This window comes from Osmerus eperlanus, chromosome 6 (genome assembly GCF_963692335.1).
Source record: "Osmerus eperlanus chromosome 6, fOsmEpe2.1, whole genome shotgun sequence".
In the NCBI taxonomy this organism is placed as follows: domain Eukaryota; kingdom Metazoa; phylum Chordata; class Actinopteri; order Osmeriformes; family Osmeridae; genus Osmerus; species Osmerus eperlanus.
Window position 1 is genome coordinate 11572876 of NC_085023.1, and position 14068 is coordinate 11586943.

Genomic DNA, 14068 nt, shown 5'->3' on the forward strand with positions numbered 1-14068 from the left:
CACACATGCACGCACGCACACACACACACACACACAAACATACATTTCCTTAAACACTTAAATAAAGCTGGAAAGTTTAGTAAACATTCTGAAATAGTATTGTAAACTTGCTCTGGTTGACAGTATTTGTTATTTCCATACTCCATTAGCAGCCACTCAAAGATGCAGGGATTCTCCCTGCCACTTCACTCTAGCTACTTTTAGCTCTATCAATTGCCTCCTCTCCCTCCTTGTCTTCGGACACACACACACAATACTTGTTGTATTTCTCTCCTACCTCTTTCTATGTCACTCTTACTGTTTAATATACACACACGCACACACACACACACTCACACACTCCCATTCTACCTTCATTAAACAGGATAGCACTGTGGTCGGTCTGATTAGAGATAATCATGTTTACATTGTCCACTTTCTACCCTCTCCTAATGCAGTGGAAACAAGAGGCACCACCTCATTAGTGGGTGTGTGGACGAGTGTGTGTGCGTGTCAGCTCGACAATGTCTGTCTAAAGTGGTCCTTGTCTCTCTCCGAGAGTCACGACAACCATGCTTTCCACATCCCCCTGTCCAGCGCGACCGAAGCACAGAACAAACAGCCAGCCCCCTCAAGCGCACGCTGGCTCCGTGGCTCCTTGACGCCAGTAGCGTCACACATAACAGGGTAACCTGCGAACGCCGGGCTCGACAGACAGCCGCCTCAACCCTTCCCCGTAAGTCTCCCCTCTGTCCAGCGTGTTTCATCAATCATTCATGGGACTCTGGTTGAGGGTGTTTGTTTTCTGCCCCACGGTGCACCAGCCGGAGAGCAAACATGGATTGAAAGACACGCAAGTCATGTTCTGCTCGCAGCATCACCCCCCCCCCCCCGAGCTAACCCCACCGTGGTTTCCAAACCCCAAGAAATGATCATGTCCGTCACTGGGAGGACTCTGTGGAACCCAAGCCTCAAGGGGGCACATGAGCTTTAGGTGTGTGTGTGTGTGTGTTTTAGCAGACTGTTTATGTATGCATGTGTCCTTGCTGTATGTTGTATGTGTGTTCTTGAACATGTTTTTAAGTGGGCTTTTTCATGCATTTGTGTGTGTGTGTGTGTGTGTTTGCACGTACAGTCCCCTTCCTTTGCCTGAAGCGCATCTGTCACTCTGGGAGGCTCACGAAGCCTGTCACAGCCTGGAGGCTGGGGGGGGGGGGGTGGCTCTTGTGTCTCTTCCCATCGCATCACATCCTGCAAGGAGTCACACCAGCAGGAAATACGATGCCATAGACAGGAAAGACAAGCGGAGGGAGCAGGCAGCAACGGCAGAAGACAAATAGTTCTTCCCTATCGATTGGCCTAATTGTGTTGCGTTTATGTGTGTGTGCCTTTGTGTGTTCTTCAAAGATATATATTCCCTGAGCGCAGTGACAACACACAGTGTCACTTTGCATCTGTGTGAGTGCCTGTGTCAGTTGTAAAATGAGGCATTTCTACCACTCAACACAACAGACTGTAGTTTCACCATCGACAAGGCGGACCACACAATGGCAGAGGTGGGCCACGCGTGTGTGCGTGTGTGTTTGTGTTCGAGCGTATGTAATTGTGTGTTAGTGTGTGTGAATACGTTGAAAGGGATTAAGCACCTCTTTCAAGACCTCTGATGTCGCAGTGCGCTGAATAACGAATGAGCTCTTGTTTGTTTTCACAAACTCAAGGTTACTCAACCACGTAATCTTATTTTGGATTTCTAGGCATGATCTTTTATCGAACGACACCAATAAATCGCTTGTAACACAAACAAGCATACACGAAACGTGCACGCATGCATGTGCACACGGCCCCGTGTCCTGCATTTAAAACTTTACCTTTCGGAGGAAAATCTATTTCAATTGACTGTTAGTGGCCCTGCCTTGGATGAGACAAACATATCCAAACTATCCCCTGTGACATTCTTCTTGAAATTGCTCAATGAAACACAATCGGTCGACTGTGTGTATGTGGACAGTTTTGTATTGCACCTATGGTGGACTTGGAGTTGAGGAAAGACAGTCTGTATCTCTCAGACACACGCACACACCCCTCCTCTTCCCCTACACTTGAGGAATGTGACATCTCTGCCATCCAACCCTCTCCATCTTTCCACGATCTGTTAGCACATCTGTTTCTCTCGGCCCACAACTTGATCTCTATCACTCCTTGTTCCTGACATGAACATGACCTACGGTGGAATACTATACGCTCTCCTTCCTGGTCTCCTCTTCATTCCGCCATAGAATTATGTACTTGATATCCAGTAAAAACTGTTAACAACAACTGAGTAAAGTGGAAGAGAGTTGGACTGGAGTGTATGATTGTTTGTATTGAGTAACCAAGCGAGGGGGAGTTAGTGCCATTCCACTGCCTGGACTAACCGGCAAATTCTGGCAGGTGCAATCGGAGCCCTCGTTTGTTACCATGGCGACCTGGCCTGACTGTGGTCACTGGTCAGGGGAGTGTATATTTGTGTCTGTCTGTGTGTGTGTCTGTCTGTCTCTAGAATGTGTATTATGTGTGTGTTGGCAAGGCAGTTGCTGGACAAGATTCGATGTGAGAATGCATCTCTCTGGCCACAGTTTAGTGCCAACTCTGCACGAGGCCAGCGATGCAGATTCCAGAGATGTTGGTGGAGCCCGGCTGCCTCTCCTCTTGTCTCTGCGTGCATCATGTTCACATTCCAGCACCTCCCGCCACTGCAGGGGATGTTTTCATCTCAACGCCTCAGTGTTGCGGGGAAGAGACAGAGCTGACACACCGGACATTGGGGGACAATGCGTACAGTTTCTCCTAGACTGTACGCTTCTCCTCACTCCTGTTGAGACACGTCTCTGGTTGTTCTTTCACAAATGTTTGTGCTCTCTAGGGACTCTCGGCCCACTGGGCTCTTAGTTCTTTTGGCTTCTTTGCTCTTTCCTTGGCTCTTTGTTTTTCTTGGTCTTTCCCAAAACCAAATACTTTCTTTTTTTTGCCAGTCTACATCCTTGTCATTCCTTCTTCATCCGATCTCTACTTCTTCCCTTCTTTCCTTTCTTTCCGTTGCTTTCTCGCGTCTTCCAAGCCTGACTTAAGACAGCTGAAATCCCCCCCCCCCCCCCCGCACACACACACACATCCCCACCTCCCACTTTTGTACTAATTTGGCTTATTTTCAGCTGGGCCCTTCAAGAATCCTCTCGCTCCAAATCGCCAGGGCCTCACATGCTGGTTTCCAAGGCAACTCAGCCCCTCGTATAGATGACGTCATCACCTACCGTTGCCTCATCGGACCCTGACGCTCAGTGGCCAGATTGCCGCGGTTACGTAATCCAGTGTTATCACCAAGAGTGGGATATGAAAAGAACTGGAGTGTAATCTAATCTGACGTAGAATAAGAGGAACATTAGTGGTTGTATGTGACAGGATTATTATTATTCCGCTGTAGCACATCTGTTTATGCAGTGTGTCATATCTACATCTATCTAATGGGTTTGTGTGGGAACTTACAGAATTCTCCTGAGCTTTAGGTGAGAATGTAAGAGTTTAATGGTAAATGCCACTAATGTGTATTGTATGTGATGTCACCGGTTGCCGTGTGGACCTGATCTGGAGGTTTGACAGTGAGCAGGGAGCAGACAAACAAGGTTACACACACACACACACACACTTGCACATGTTGGTGAGCACACACACAAACGGATGTCTCTATGGCTGCTCATGCCTACCACCACACACACAAACCTCTGTGTTGAGGTGCTGACACACACTCTGCCTACACCGAGCCTGCAGGGGACTTCCTGATCCTGTGTGGGGAGCAGAGAGAGGTCTCAGCGGTAGGGGTGTGTTGGACTGAGGATGCATGCTTTCAAAAGAGAACACTGCTGAATTATGAACACTTACTTGAACAGAGTCTCTTGAGGACGCTGTACTCTCCCTGTGTGTGTTTGTGTGTGTGTGTGGCGTGTGTGTGCGTGTATTTGCACATATACACACGTATACATGCACATCCAAATCCATTATCATTTTTGTCTCTCTACCTCACCCCCTGTTCAGCAGAGCATTACTGTTAATTAGCAGTGCTCTTTAAGCAGACAGTAAGTACCATCAAAAATAAATAAACCATCTTTCTGAGGTTATTAAATCATGGGCTACGGCATCGTGATGGCGATTGTGATGTTTGGACGAGCTGCTGGTGGTTACCTCGTACGGTGTGACTCTGCCAGCCGTTCACCCTCCTGAAAACGCTCCAGTCATGCAGTCTATCCATCCATCCTTTCATCCATCCATCCAGCCATCCTCCAACTAGTCAATCAGTTGAACGTGATTTGAATTTGACCATCACCCATACTGTACCATAGTTGCCTGATTGACTGAACATTGGCAGACAAGGTTCCAAATGTAACAGACTGACTGAGGTCTTGGCCAGATACGTTCAGACTTGCCCAGTTTCATCCCAAAACAACACAGCCATATAACGTTGTTTTCTTTCCTTCTCTTCCTCCGTTTTTCTCTTTCTGCGTTCCTCTTTTCCCTCTGACTAGCACACAACCTTTCCTTTACGAGCATTCCACCTCCGTAAATGTGTTTGTAATTAAGCAGCAGGCTTACCGTCACACACACATTGAGGCGTAGTACAAACCCTTTTAAGTTTTGGAAAGCAGTCATAGTTGGACCCTTGTGATGGCCAAGGTTTAAGTTAGGAGCCTCCATAGTCCTCCATAGCACCTAATTCTGCATGTATTAGGGGCTCATGCAGTATACAGAGCGTAGTGTTCATTAGACAGAACAAGAAGCTGTCATGTTCTGTTGTTTCCATCCAGGAAGGAGCCCCCCCCGACCCCCCCCCCCCCCCCCCCAACTCCTCTCTCATGTCCCAGGTCAGCAGCGCGACCGGCGTGTCCTGATTTCTTGCGGCCCACGTTTGTTGGCGCTCTGATTAAATGCCAGTATTAGCATGTAACCTTTCACAGGGTACTGCGCCCCCCCCCTCACACACACACACTCCGTCCCGCCACGCTGAAACCTCCACACACACAGACACACTCTAATGACAACCCCCCCCCCCTCCCCCCTGCCCCCCAACCCCACTCCCCACCAGAGGAGGTATTTTCAAACGGGCAACCGGCTTCCAGACGTGCATGCACACACGCGTGCCTCTTGCACAGACTGACTTGTGACTATTATACCAGCTATCAAGGCCTCACACACCTTTGTCAGAAAATAGCCACGTTCTTATGAATATGACGTGTCGGCGGTACAAACCTCCTTGAAGACTGTGACACTGAAGCGTGTCGACTTGGCTCTGAGCCCATTCCAGGCTGGGGATGTATCGGGTGGGAGCGAGAGGCTGGTGGCGGTAGCGATGCTGTTGATTTATCTCTATTTGTTTTCATCAAATAGAATAACAATCGACTTTGATCGGATGTGTTTGATTTTGTATTGATGGGAATGCCGTAGATGTTGAACCAGGCTTGTGGGCATTCTTAAAATCGAACCCACAAAGTACTTTGGATGCCTCTGTGGGATCTCTGGGGAAACTTCAGGATGAGTGTGCAGACAGAAGATGGCGTTGGCAGTCTATTGGCAGTTGGTAATTGAGTAGAGAGAGTCTCAGCGTCGTCTGGAGGTCTGAGTCAGTGTGTAGGGAGATGTGTGGGGTCAGTAACCCAGCCTTCCCCAAGCCTCCCCTGGTGATAATTGTTGCTCATGGCTGGAAGTGTTCAGACAAGCAATTTACAGAGTGGGGGAGCTTGAAGCAGCTCAACCTGTGCGATCCTCTTGTTTCCTTTTCTTCTTGCCCCCATCCTTTCCTTTCCTATCATTTCCTTTCTCCTTTTTTCCTTTCCTCTCCTCTCCTTTCATCCTCTCCTCACATTTTTGGACCAGATTGTTTTTCAATACTGTATCTACCCCCTTCTTAAATCCCTCTAAATCCTTCCTCTTTTGCAACACGATTGCACAAATGTCCTGGGTCATACCTCCCACTGTCTGTGCGGCACCCGTGCCAGAATAGCAATGGATAGATAGACACTGTACATTCAAAAACGATATTGAGGCTGTCCACGCTTCACTCCTGTATTAGCCGACATAACAACGTCCACCCAGAAATGAAGGGAGCCCGTAATATGGTCTATCGCTCCCCACTCACAAACGATAAGCCTTCTGTTGTGCAAACACTGGACGGACAAGAAGAGGTTAGCTCTCTCCTGAAGATTAGATCATATTCATTTCATTTTTGTTCTGTAAGTAGCGTGTTGGAGGATGAGTGCTGGATTTGTGTGCTTTTTAAGCCGTGGAACACAGAGGTTTTTAATTCATTGTGAAGATGTACTCATAAGGGCCAACATACAGTAACTGTGGCACTCCAACCATATTAACATTACTCTCATATAAATAGTACATGTCTACTTAGAGTACATTAAACATTCAGGTTGGAAAGATTAGAGTGACCGGTACAAGACTTCACATCCCGTCTGCCAATCTCCATTTGTGTTTGTGTGAGTGTGTGTTTGACTCGGTGTGTGTGCGAGCGTTTCACTGTGCATGTGTACACATATGTGCGTGGATGCATATTTGCCGCCATTAACTACAGTGGATGTAGGTTGACAGCGTTTCACCGGCGTTTCTCCCTGCTACCTGTGGGATGTTGGAACAGGGACGCTCTTTGCGTTGATGAACAAAAAGCCATCTGTCGTCTGCACAAGGAGTGATCTTTTCTACTGCTCGTAAAAGGCCGGCCCTCCAGAGATCTCTATAATGAAGCATAGGATTAGGATCGTTCTCGCTCTCTCTTTCCTCTCCCCTTTCTCTTCTGTCCCTCTCTCACTCTCTCCTCTGCTCACAGTGGCCTTATGTAATGACTTTTGATTACGTAAGTGCATGCTCGTGGACACACACACACACACACACACACACACACACACTGAAGGCTATGTCGTAGATCCTCTGCCCCCCCATCGAACCTAGTTATCTATGACAGGATCCTGTCAATCCAGCCTGATCCAGCACAGATTTAAAAATCTGGGATTTGAGAGTATGCGTGAGTGTGCGTGTGTTTGGGTGGTTGTACGTGTGTGTGTGTCTGTGTGTGGCTGTGATAATGGGGATAGGGAATTTGTCTGTTTAAGTACTCTTATGTGTTCCTGATCTGATTTTATTGTATTCATGTGTATACACCTGTGTTATGGGTGTGTGTACTATGCACAATATATCATCACTGTACATGTGTACAATGTATGTCTCTATGGGTATCAATGCAAGCATTTTGCCTGTGTGTGTGTTTGGGTGTGTATATGTGCATGTTAGTTTTGAGCCTATACTGTGATTGTATGATGATCCTGTACTCCCCAGCCTTGTAGCTGACCACTGGCCAAACTGACAAACACTAATGGAGAACACTGCCAACGCTTTACTAATTCAACACTGAATGTCTTCACCAACCTTTCACAACCTTTGCCAGTTTTTACTTTGATCTCTATTCTGACTGCATACTTCTATTCAGCCTATGGTCTGCACCTCTCTGTATTAGGAACCATCTCTGGAGGGGGGAATCCCTCACTGAAATGTTGAGTTTTGTCTTCCTTGAGGGTTATCGGTGCCGTTGCATTGGATACGGTTTTGTGAGAAATGACCAGCTACCTTTAAAGGTCGTATGTACCGGAAACCAGCCTGTCAATTCTGTAATGGCTAACACTATGGATCTCCAGCACCCTCTGATGTCACACTCAAATGTGGCAGGACATCCAAAGGTCAAATTCTGTCACATGGAGAATATAAGAAGATCACACACACACACACCCACACACACACACACACACACACACACACACACACACACACACCCACACACACACACACACACACACACACACACGCACACACACACACAGGAACACAGTCAAGTATCTCTCCTGCTCTCTCTTTCTTTCCATTTCATTATCTCTCTATGCTTCTGTCTAGCTCTTTTATTTTTCACACACACACAAACACATGAACACACAAACATGAATTAGATGTTGAATGATCCTTTAAATGCACTCTTTCAATTTAGTTTAACCTTTTCTGAAGAACTGGTGAAGACATTGATTTATGGGAGGATAAAATACTTGATTTCAAGGCTTTTAAGTTGACCTAAATTAAAGAGCTGTTCATTGACATTTCACTTCATTAGCATTAACTTCAGTCAAGACACTCAGGTATTGATTCGAGCATTTATTGATAACCATAGACATAGAAATAGGTTTGACTTTGGCAGAGTGGATGTATCTAGGGGAAGCACTCCCTGCTTGTAGCATTAGCAAGCAACATACATAGACTATGAGGCAGGGAGCAAATAGAGAAATAATCCCCCCTGAAGGATAACAACATACAGACAACACAGGGGAGATGGGATGGAGGAGGGTGGCAGCAGCACAATCATACAACAACCGGGAATGAGTGTAGGAGTACCTCCTTCCCGGTGCGGCATTATAATGCCGCCTTATCAGACGTGGCCCAATGGGCTTGAAGCCACCTAACACAGGTAAGTAAGTAAGACTTTATTTATATAGCACATTTCATACAAGAATTGTAGCTCAAGGTGCTTTACATAAAATCAATACAAACAATAATACAAGTGATAAACAATTCAAACAAAAATAAAAATCCCAATAAGATCTCTGTTCAAGAGAGAAAACAACTTTAAAAAGTAGGAAAACCCTTTTGAGATAAAATTACTTAAATGCTTCGGTAAAAAGGTAGGTTTTAAGCTGTCTTTTAAAAATGTCTAGAGTGTTTGCTTCCCTAATATTTATGGGTAATTTGTTCCATAGTTTTGGGGCGTAATTGACAAAGGCCGAATCATCAATCTTCTTATGACTGCTTCTGGTGACCTCTAATAGGCCTGCATTTGATGATCGCAGTGTTCTAGCTGGTGTGTAGTTTATAAAGGAGTTAGCAATGTAGCTAGGTCCTTGTCCGTGTAGAGCTTTGTATGTGCCAGTGTAAAGTAGCTAGGACAGGACTAATGTGTTCTCTCCTTTTAGTTTTGGTTAATAATCTAGCTGCAGAATTTTGAATGAGCTGTAGTCTTTCAGTGGTTTTCTTGGGAAGACCAGTGAAAAGTGCGTTACAGTAGTCCAGCCGGCTGGATATAAAAGCATGAATTAACTTCTCTGCATCATTTTGGTTTATGAATGGTCGTACCTTTGCTATATTCCTCAGGTGAAAGAAAGCTGTTTTGGTCACTTTATTAATGTGAGAGTTGAAATTCAAATCTGAGTCCAGGATTACACCGAGACTCGTCACCTCTGGTTTAAGACAGGGGGTTAAGCCTCCAATATTCTTAATAAGCATCTCTCTTTTGGATTTGGGGCCACATAGTAGGACTTCGGTTTTGTCTTCATTTAATTTAAGAAAGTTATCATTCATCCATTTGTTTATTGCCAACAGGCAGTTGGTAATGGAATTGATGGCTGTTGCATCGTTGGGTTCAGTGGATATATATAGTTGTGTGTCATCCGCATAGCTATGGAAATCTATGTTATGTTCTCTGATTATGTCGCCGAGTGGTAACATATAAAGAGAAAAAAGTAATGGACCTAAGCAGCTTCCTTGAGCAACCCCGTAGCAGTTCTCATGTTTCTTGGACCTATGGTCACCTAAACTAACATAAAACTTCCTTCCTGTGATATATGATTTCAGCCAGTTCAATACACTATCCATGAACCCAATAAGCTTTTCCAGTCTATTGATTAGGATGTCGTGATCAATTGTATCAAATGCTGCACTGAGATCTAACAGGATAAGGATAGAGACTTTATTTGCATCAGAGTTTAGTCTGAGGTCGCTAATTATTTTGGTGAGAGCAATTTCAGTACTGTGATATTTCCTGAAACCTGACTGCGAGACTTCCAGGATGTTATTTTCTTCAAGAAAAGAATTTAATTGTACTAAAACTATCTTTTCCAGTACTTTACTAATAAATGGAAGGTTTGATATTGGTCTGTAATTTGCAAGTAGACTGTTATCCAATTTGGGTTTCTTTAATAGGGGCTTTACAACAGCTGTTTTGAAGGCATCTGGGAAGACGCCAGTTCTAAGGAATGTGTTTATAATCTCTAGCACCGGACCTGAGACACTATCAAACACTCGCTTAAAGAATGTTGTGGGTATAGGATCAATATCTGAGGTTGTGGAGTTAGATTCGCTGACAATTTTGGAAAGTTCACTAAGTGTGATACAGGTAAATGTGCTCATGGTTATGTTGCAGAATCTACTGATGTCAGTTTCGACCCCACTATTAATAATACTCGCTCTGATCAAAGTTATTTTGTTCTTGAAGAACAAAGCAAGCTCTTCACATTTAACTGCTGAGGATGGAGGTGGGGCAGGGACAGTGTTTAGCAGCTGGTCAATGGTGGAGAAAAGAACTCTGGAATTTCTGTCATTTTCTGTAATAATGTTGGAGAAATATTCTCTCCTTGCTAGACGGATGGTTTTGTTATAGGTGGTTAGTGTATCTTTGTAGATATTGTAGTGGATAGTGATCTTTGTTTTCCTCCATTTTCTCTCTGCTGCACGGCATTTTCTTTTTGTTTCACTAACATTTTTATTTCTCAGCCATGGGGAGGTTCTGCTTGTGCACTTCTTTTTGGTTTTCAGTGGTGCAACAGAGTCTAACACAGATAATAGTGCATCATTGAGGTTCTCTACCATTTCATTCAGAGAGCAATCATGGTTAGTCGGCTCATATAGAGCAAATTGTTCAGAAAATGTCATCATAGCTGTATCGTCTAAATATCTTCTATGGACTAAGAATTTGGTTTTTGTTAGGATAATTTCCACATTAAAAAGTATATAATGATGTTCTGAGAGGGGTAGATCAGTTATTGAAATATTATTGATATTTAGTCCAGTTGTTATCACTAGATCTAGTGTGTTTCCGTGCCGGTGTGTTGGGTCTGTCTGGGCTAGGTGTAGTTGATGAGCAGAACGACACACGCTGCACAAGTGCCACGCCCTGAACTAGGCTTCGCTCACATCAATAGTTCAAGACTTCCAATGTCAAGTGTAAGGACATGTCTTTTTAATTAATACATTTAATAGATTTTCAGGGAAAGGTTGTCACAAACATATAGTTATTTCAAAACCGAGATATAGGTATAGTGTATTACACAATTTCATTTACAGTACCCAAAATGTAATGACCCTAGCAGACTGGTACAGAACAAAGATTTGGATTGTTATTGTAATACAGGACACCCTGCTCGTCAAACAGATGCTTAAGCTCAACCATTTGATGTTAATATCCTTCCTACTCACAGTTGGGAATCAGACAAAGGCCGGTCCATCTATAAATACAGAGCTGGCCTCTGAGCCATTATCTTCTCCACTTTTTTATGCTGTCGAAGAAAAGCCAAATGACATCACCATCCATCTCGTTCATAACCGTTTGAATGGAGGCTCCAGTGCCAGAGTGACGGCCACCACTTTGTAGCCCTGTTGTTTTCCCTCTTAATCCCATGTTATTCTCTCTCCAGCCTCAGCGCTATGAACCGGGGGATAAATCTCCTTACAGAGCAGACTGCACTTAGTGCAGGGTTAGGGTTAACCCTAACCCTAACCCTAACCCTGTGTATGTATGGACTCAAGCGTAGATGATCCATTTAGAGCAGGGGACAGTGTGGAGGTTCTGTACGAGTCGGGTCTGAAAGGATCCAACTGACATGAAAATGAGCAAAGATCATGAAGGGGGGGGGGGTCTGGGAGGCGAGGCCTTTCAATATATTTAAATGCATTTCATTCTTTTTTTTGTGTGCGTTTCCTTGAGCTTGAAAAGGTCTCATTTGTGTGTTTCGATGTGTTTCATTTGACTGCAATTCATTCACTTGAAGTAATGAGGTGGAATCCAGTGCCGGACGGAGCTTCGTATGGCTGAACTGAACCGAACTGTGAGGTGAACACACACAAAAGACCCCTCTGTCACAGAGAGCGGGAAGGCTCTTTTTCTTGTCCGCCCCAGCCGCTCACTTGTTTGGGTGGGCATGTTTGTTGTTGTTTTTTATTTTGAAGGGCTCTTAATTGGTTGTGGCTGTGGGGCGTGAAATCACACTTGGGATGTGTGTGAAGGTTTCTATACTTATATACTGTACAATTGTACTGTATCTAGGTAGGGGGGGGGGGGCATGTGTTTGTGTATGTGTGCGTGTATGTGTGTGTGAGAGAGAGGGAGCAAATTAGTGTTGTTGGTGTAGAACTGTACACAAATCCGAGTCCCTTCTTATTAGTGTTGTAAGTAGTATTTGGCTGCATCTTGGAGTAATTGACTGGCACCTTGGCTCATTGTGTGCGAGCGTGGGCATTGAGAGCTGGGCGCTGGTGTTGGCGAGACTACCTTGGCTGCCAGGCACAGCGTGAAACCCATTCCAGTGTGCTTCTGCCCTGCCAGCTGTACTGTAGGGCCCACTGTGAGATTTCGACTGTACTGTATTGGAGGAAGGAGAGGGAAGGTGACGGGAGATGGAGGAAAACCAAACGGGGAGGAGGAAGAGAGAGAGAACACTTCCAAGAGAACGATTTGTATAAAGAACATATTTCAGGACCATACACGACTCGCTCAATGATCCGTCTCTGAAAACACCTCTCTCCTCGTACTTCCTCCTCGCCCCATTCTCCTTTTTCTTTCTCCTGCCCTCCCACGGCCTCATCCCCCTTTCTCTGTCCTCGCTCTCACCCTCTCATCCTCTCTCCCATACTTGTTCGCTGCCTCCGCCCCGCCCTCAGCCCTCTCTGTCTCTCTCTCCCTCCCCTCTTCACCTCTCCCTCTCTCTCTCTCTGGGGCCTTGTCAGGTCCTATGAGCAGAGATGGCTGTGTTGTGTTTGGGGCTTTGAGGGCAGGCTGAAGCTCGCTGACTCACACAACCTCTTGGGTGTTCGAGGAGAGAATGTCACCGCACATTGTGCAGCCATCGCACACGACACACACACGCGCGGACATGCACGCACCCACACTGTCCCTCACAAGTAGAGACACTAACACATGCACATGCTCTCGCGTATGTACATACACAAACGCACACACACACAGCGAAAGGCTATGTTTAGTCTTGTCACTCCCGTAGACTGGTATGTATGTGACTGTTCTGGTGTGCGTGGGTTTGAATCAAACTGTGTCATGTTTGAGTTCGAGACTGAGTATGTTGGCAGAGTTATTGTCAATCAATCTCACTCTCCTGTTACCATAACAAACATGTCACTCACTGTGTTCCACCACAGACTTCCTTACAGTGTACGGGCTTAATAACAGACTACAGTCAACAGGTTCATATTGGGTGTTTGAGTGCAAACAAGCATGTGCTTATCAGTCAGAGTGTTGCCTAATTAACTCAATTAATTTGTGCATGCGTGTGTTCTCTTTGCAGCACTCCATGAATTCCCCAGCGATCTGTTCACCAACCAGGAGCGCACCGAGGGAGCGGTGGGCTTTCACGTCCTGTTTGTAAGTGACACACTTTACTGTGCTTTGGTCATGCCAGCATGATTTACAGCACAAGTATCCACACATCCTTACATTCAAATAAAAATCCTCCACCACCACTCTACACCCCAACACACACACACACACACGCATATTGCTCTACAGACCCTGTCTGTGTTGGTGTGAGGGCCACGTGTGTGTATGTGTTTTTTACCAGATGTTGAAGAGGCTTATCCAGAACATAGGGCCACAGGGAGGCGATCCATGATTATATCACTTTCTGAGACCCTCAAATGACCAAGACAAGCTCTGTTTGTATATGTGTTTGACTAGTGTGTGTGTGTATACAGAATGTGTTGGTGTATGAGTGTGTGTCCGTGAGTATACAGTATGTGTGTGTGTGTGTGATGACGTGTGCATGTTTGTGTGCCATCGCTGCCCTGACCATGGGTCTGTTTCTGCAGGCTGTGTACATGTTCTATGCCCTGGCGCTGGTTTGTGATGACTACTTTGTTCCCTCACTGGAGAAGATCTGTGAGGTAGGACTGGAAAATGCTCCGTGTTTCATGTGTCAACATAATCAGCAGTGCAAAAAAGCCCAATTTATCCTCTCGAAAT

General features: G+C 45.4%; 1 protein-coding gene across 1 annotated transcript in view; it reads left to right on the forward strand.

Annotated features, from left to right (window-relative positions):
• slc24a3 (solute carrier family 24 member 3) overlaps positions 1-14068 on the forward strand; it is a 37392-nt gene that overhangs the window by 14199 nt on the left and 9125 nt on the right. Inside the window, exons 3-4 of the mRNA XM_062463492.1 lie at positions 13395-13471; positions 13915-13989. Of these exons, the coding sequence (XP_062319476.1) occupies positions 13395-13471; positions 13915-13989 (152 nt within the window). The remainder of the gene's footprint in view (positions 1-13394; positions 13472-13914; positions 13990-14068) is intronic.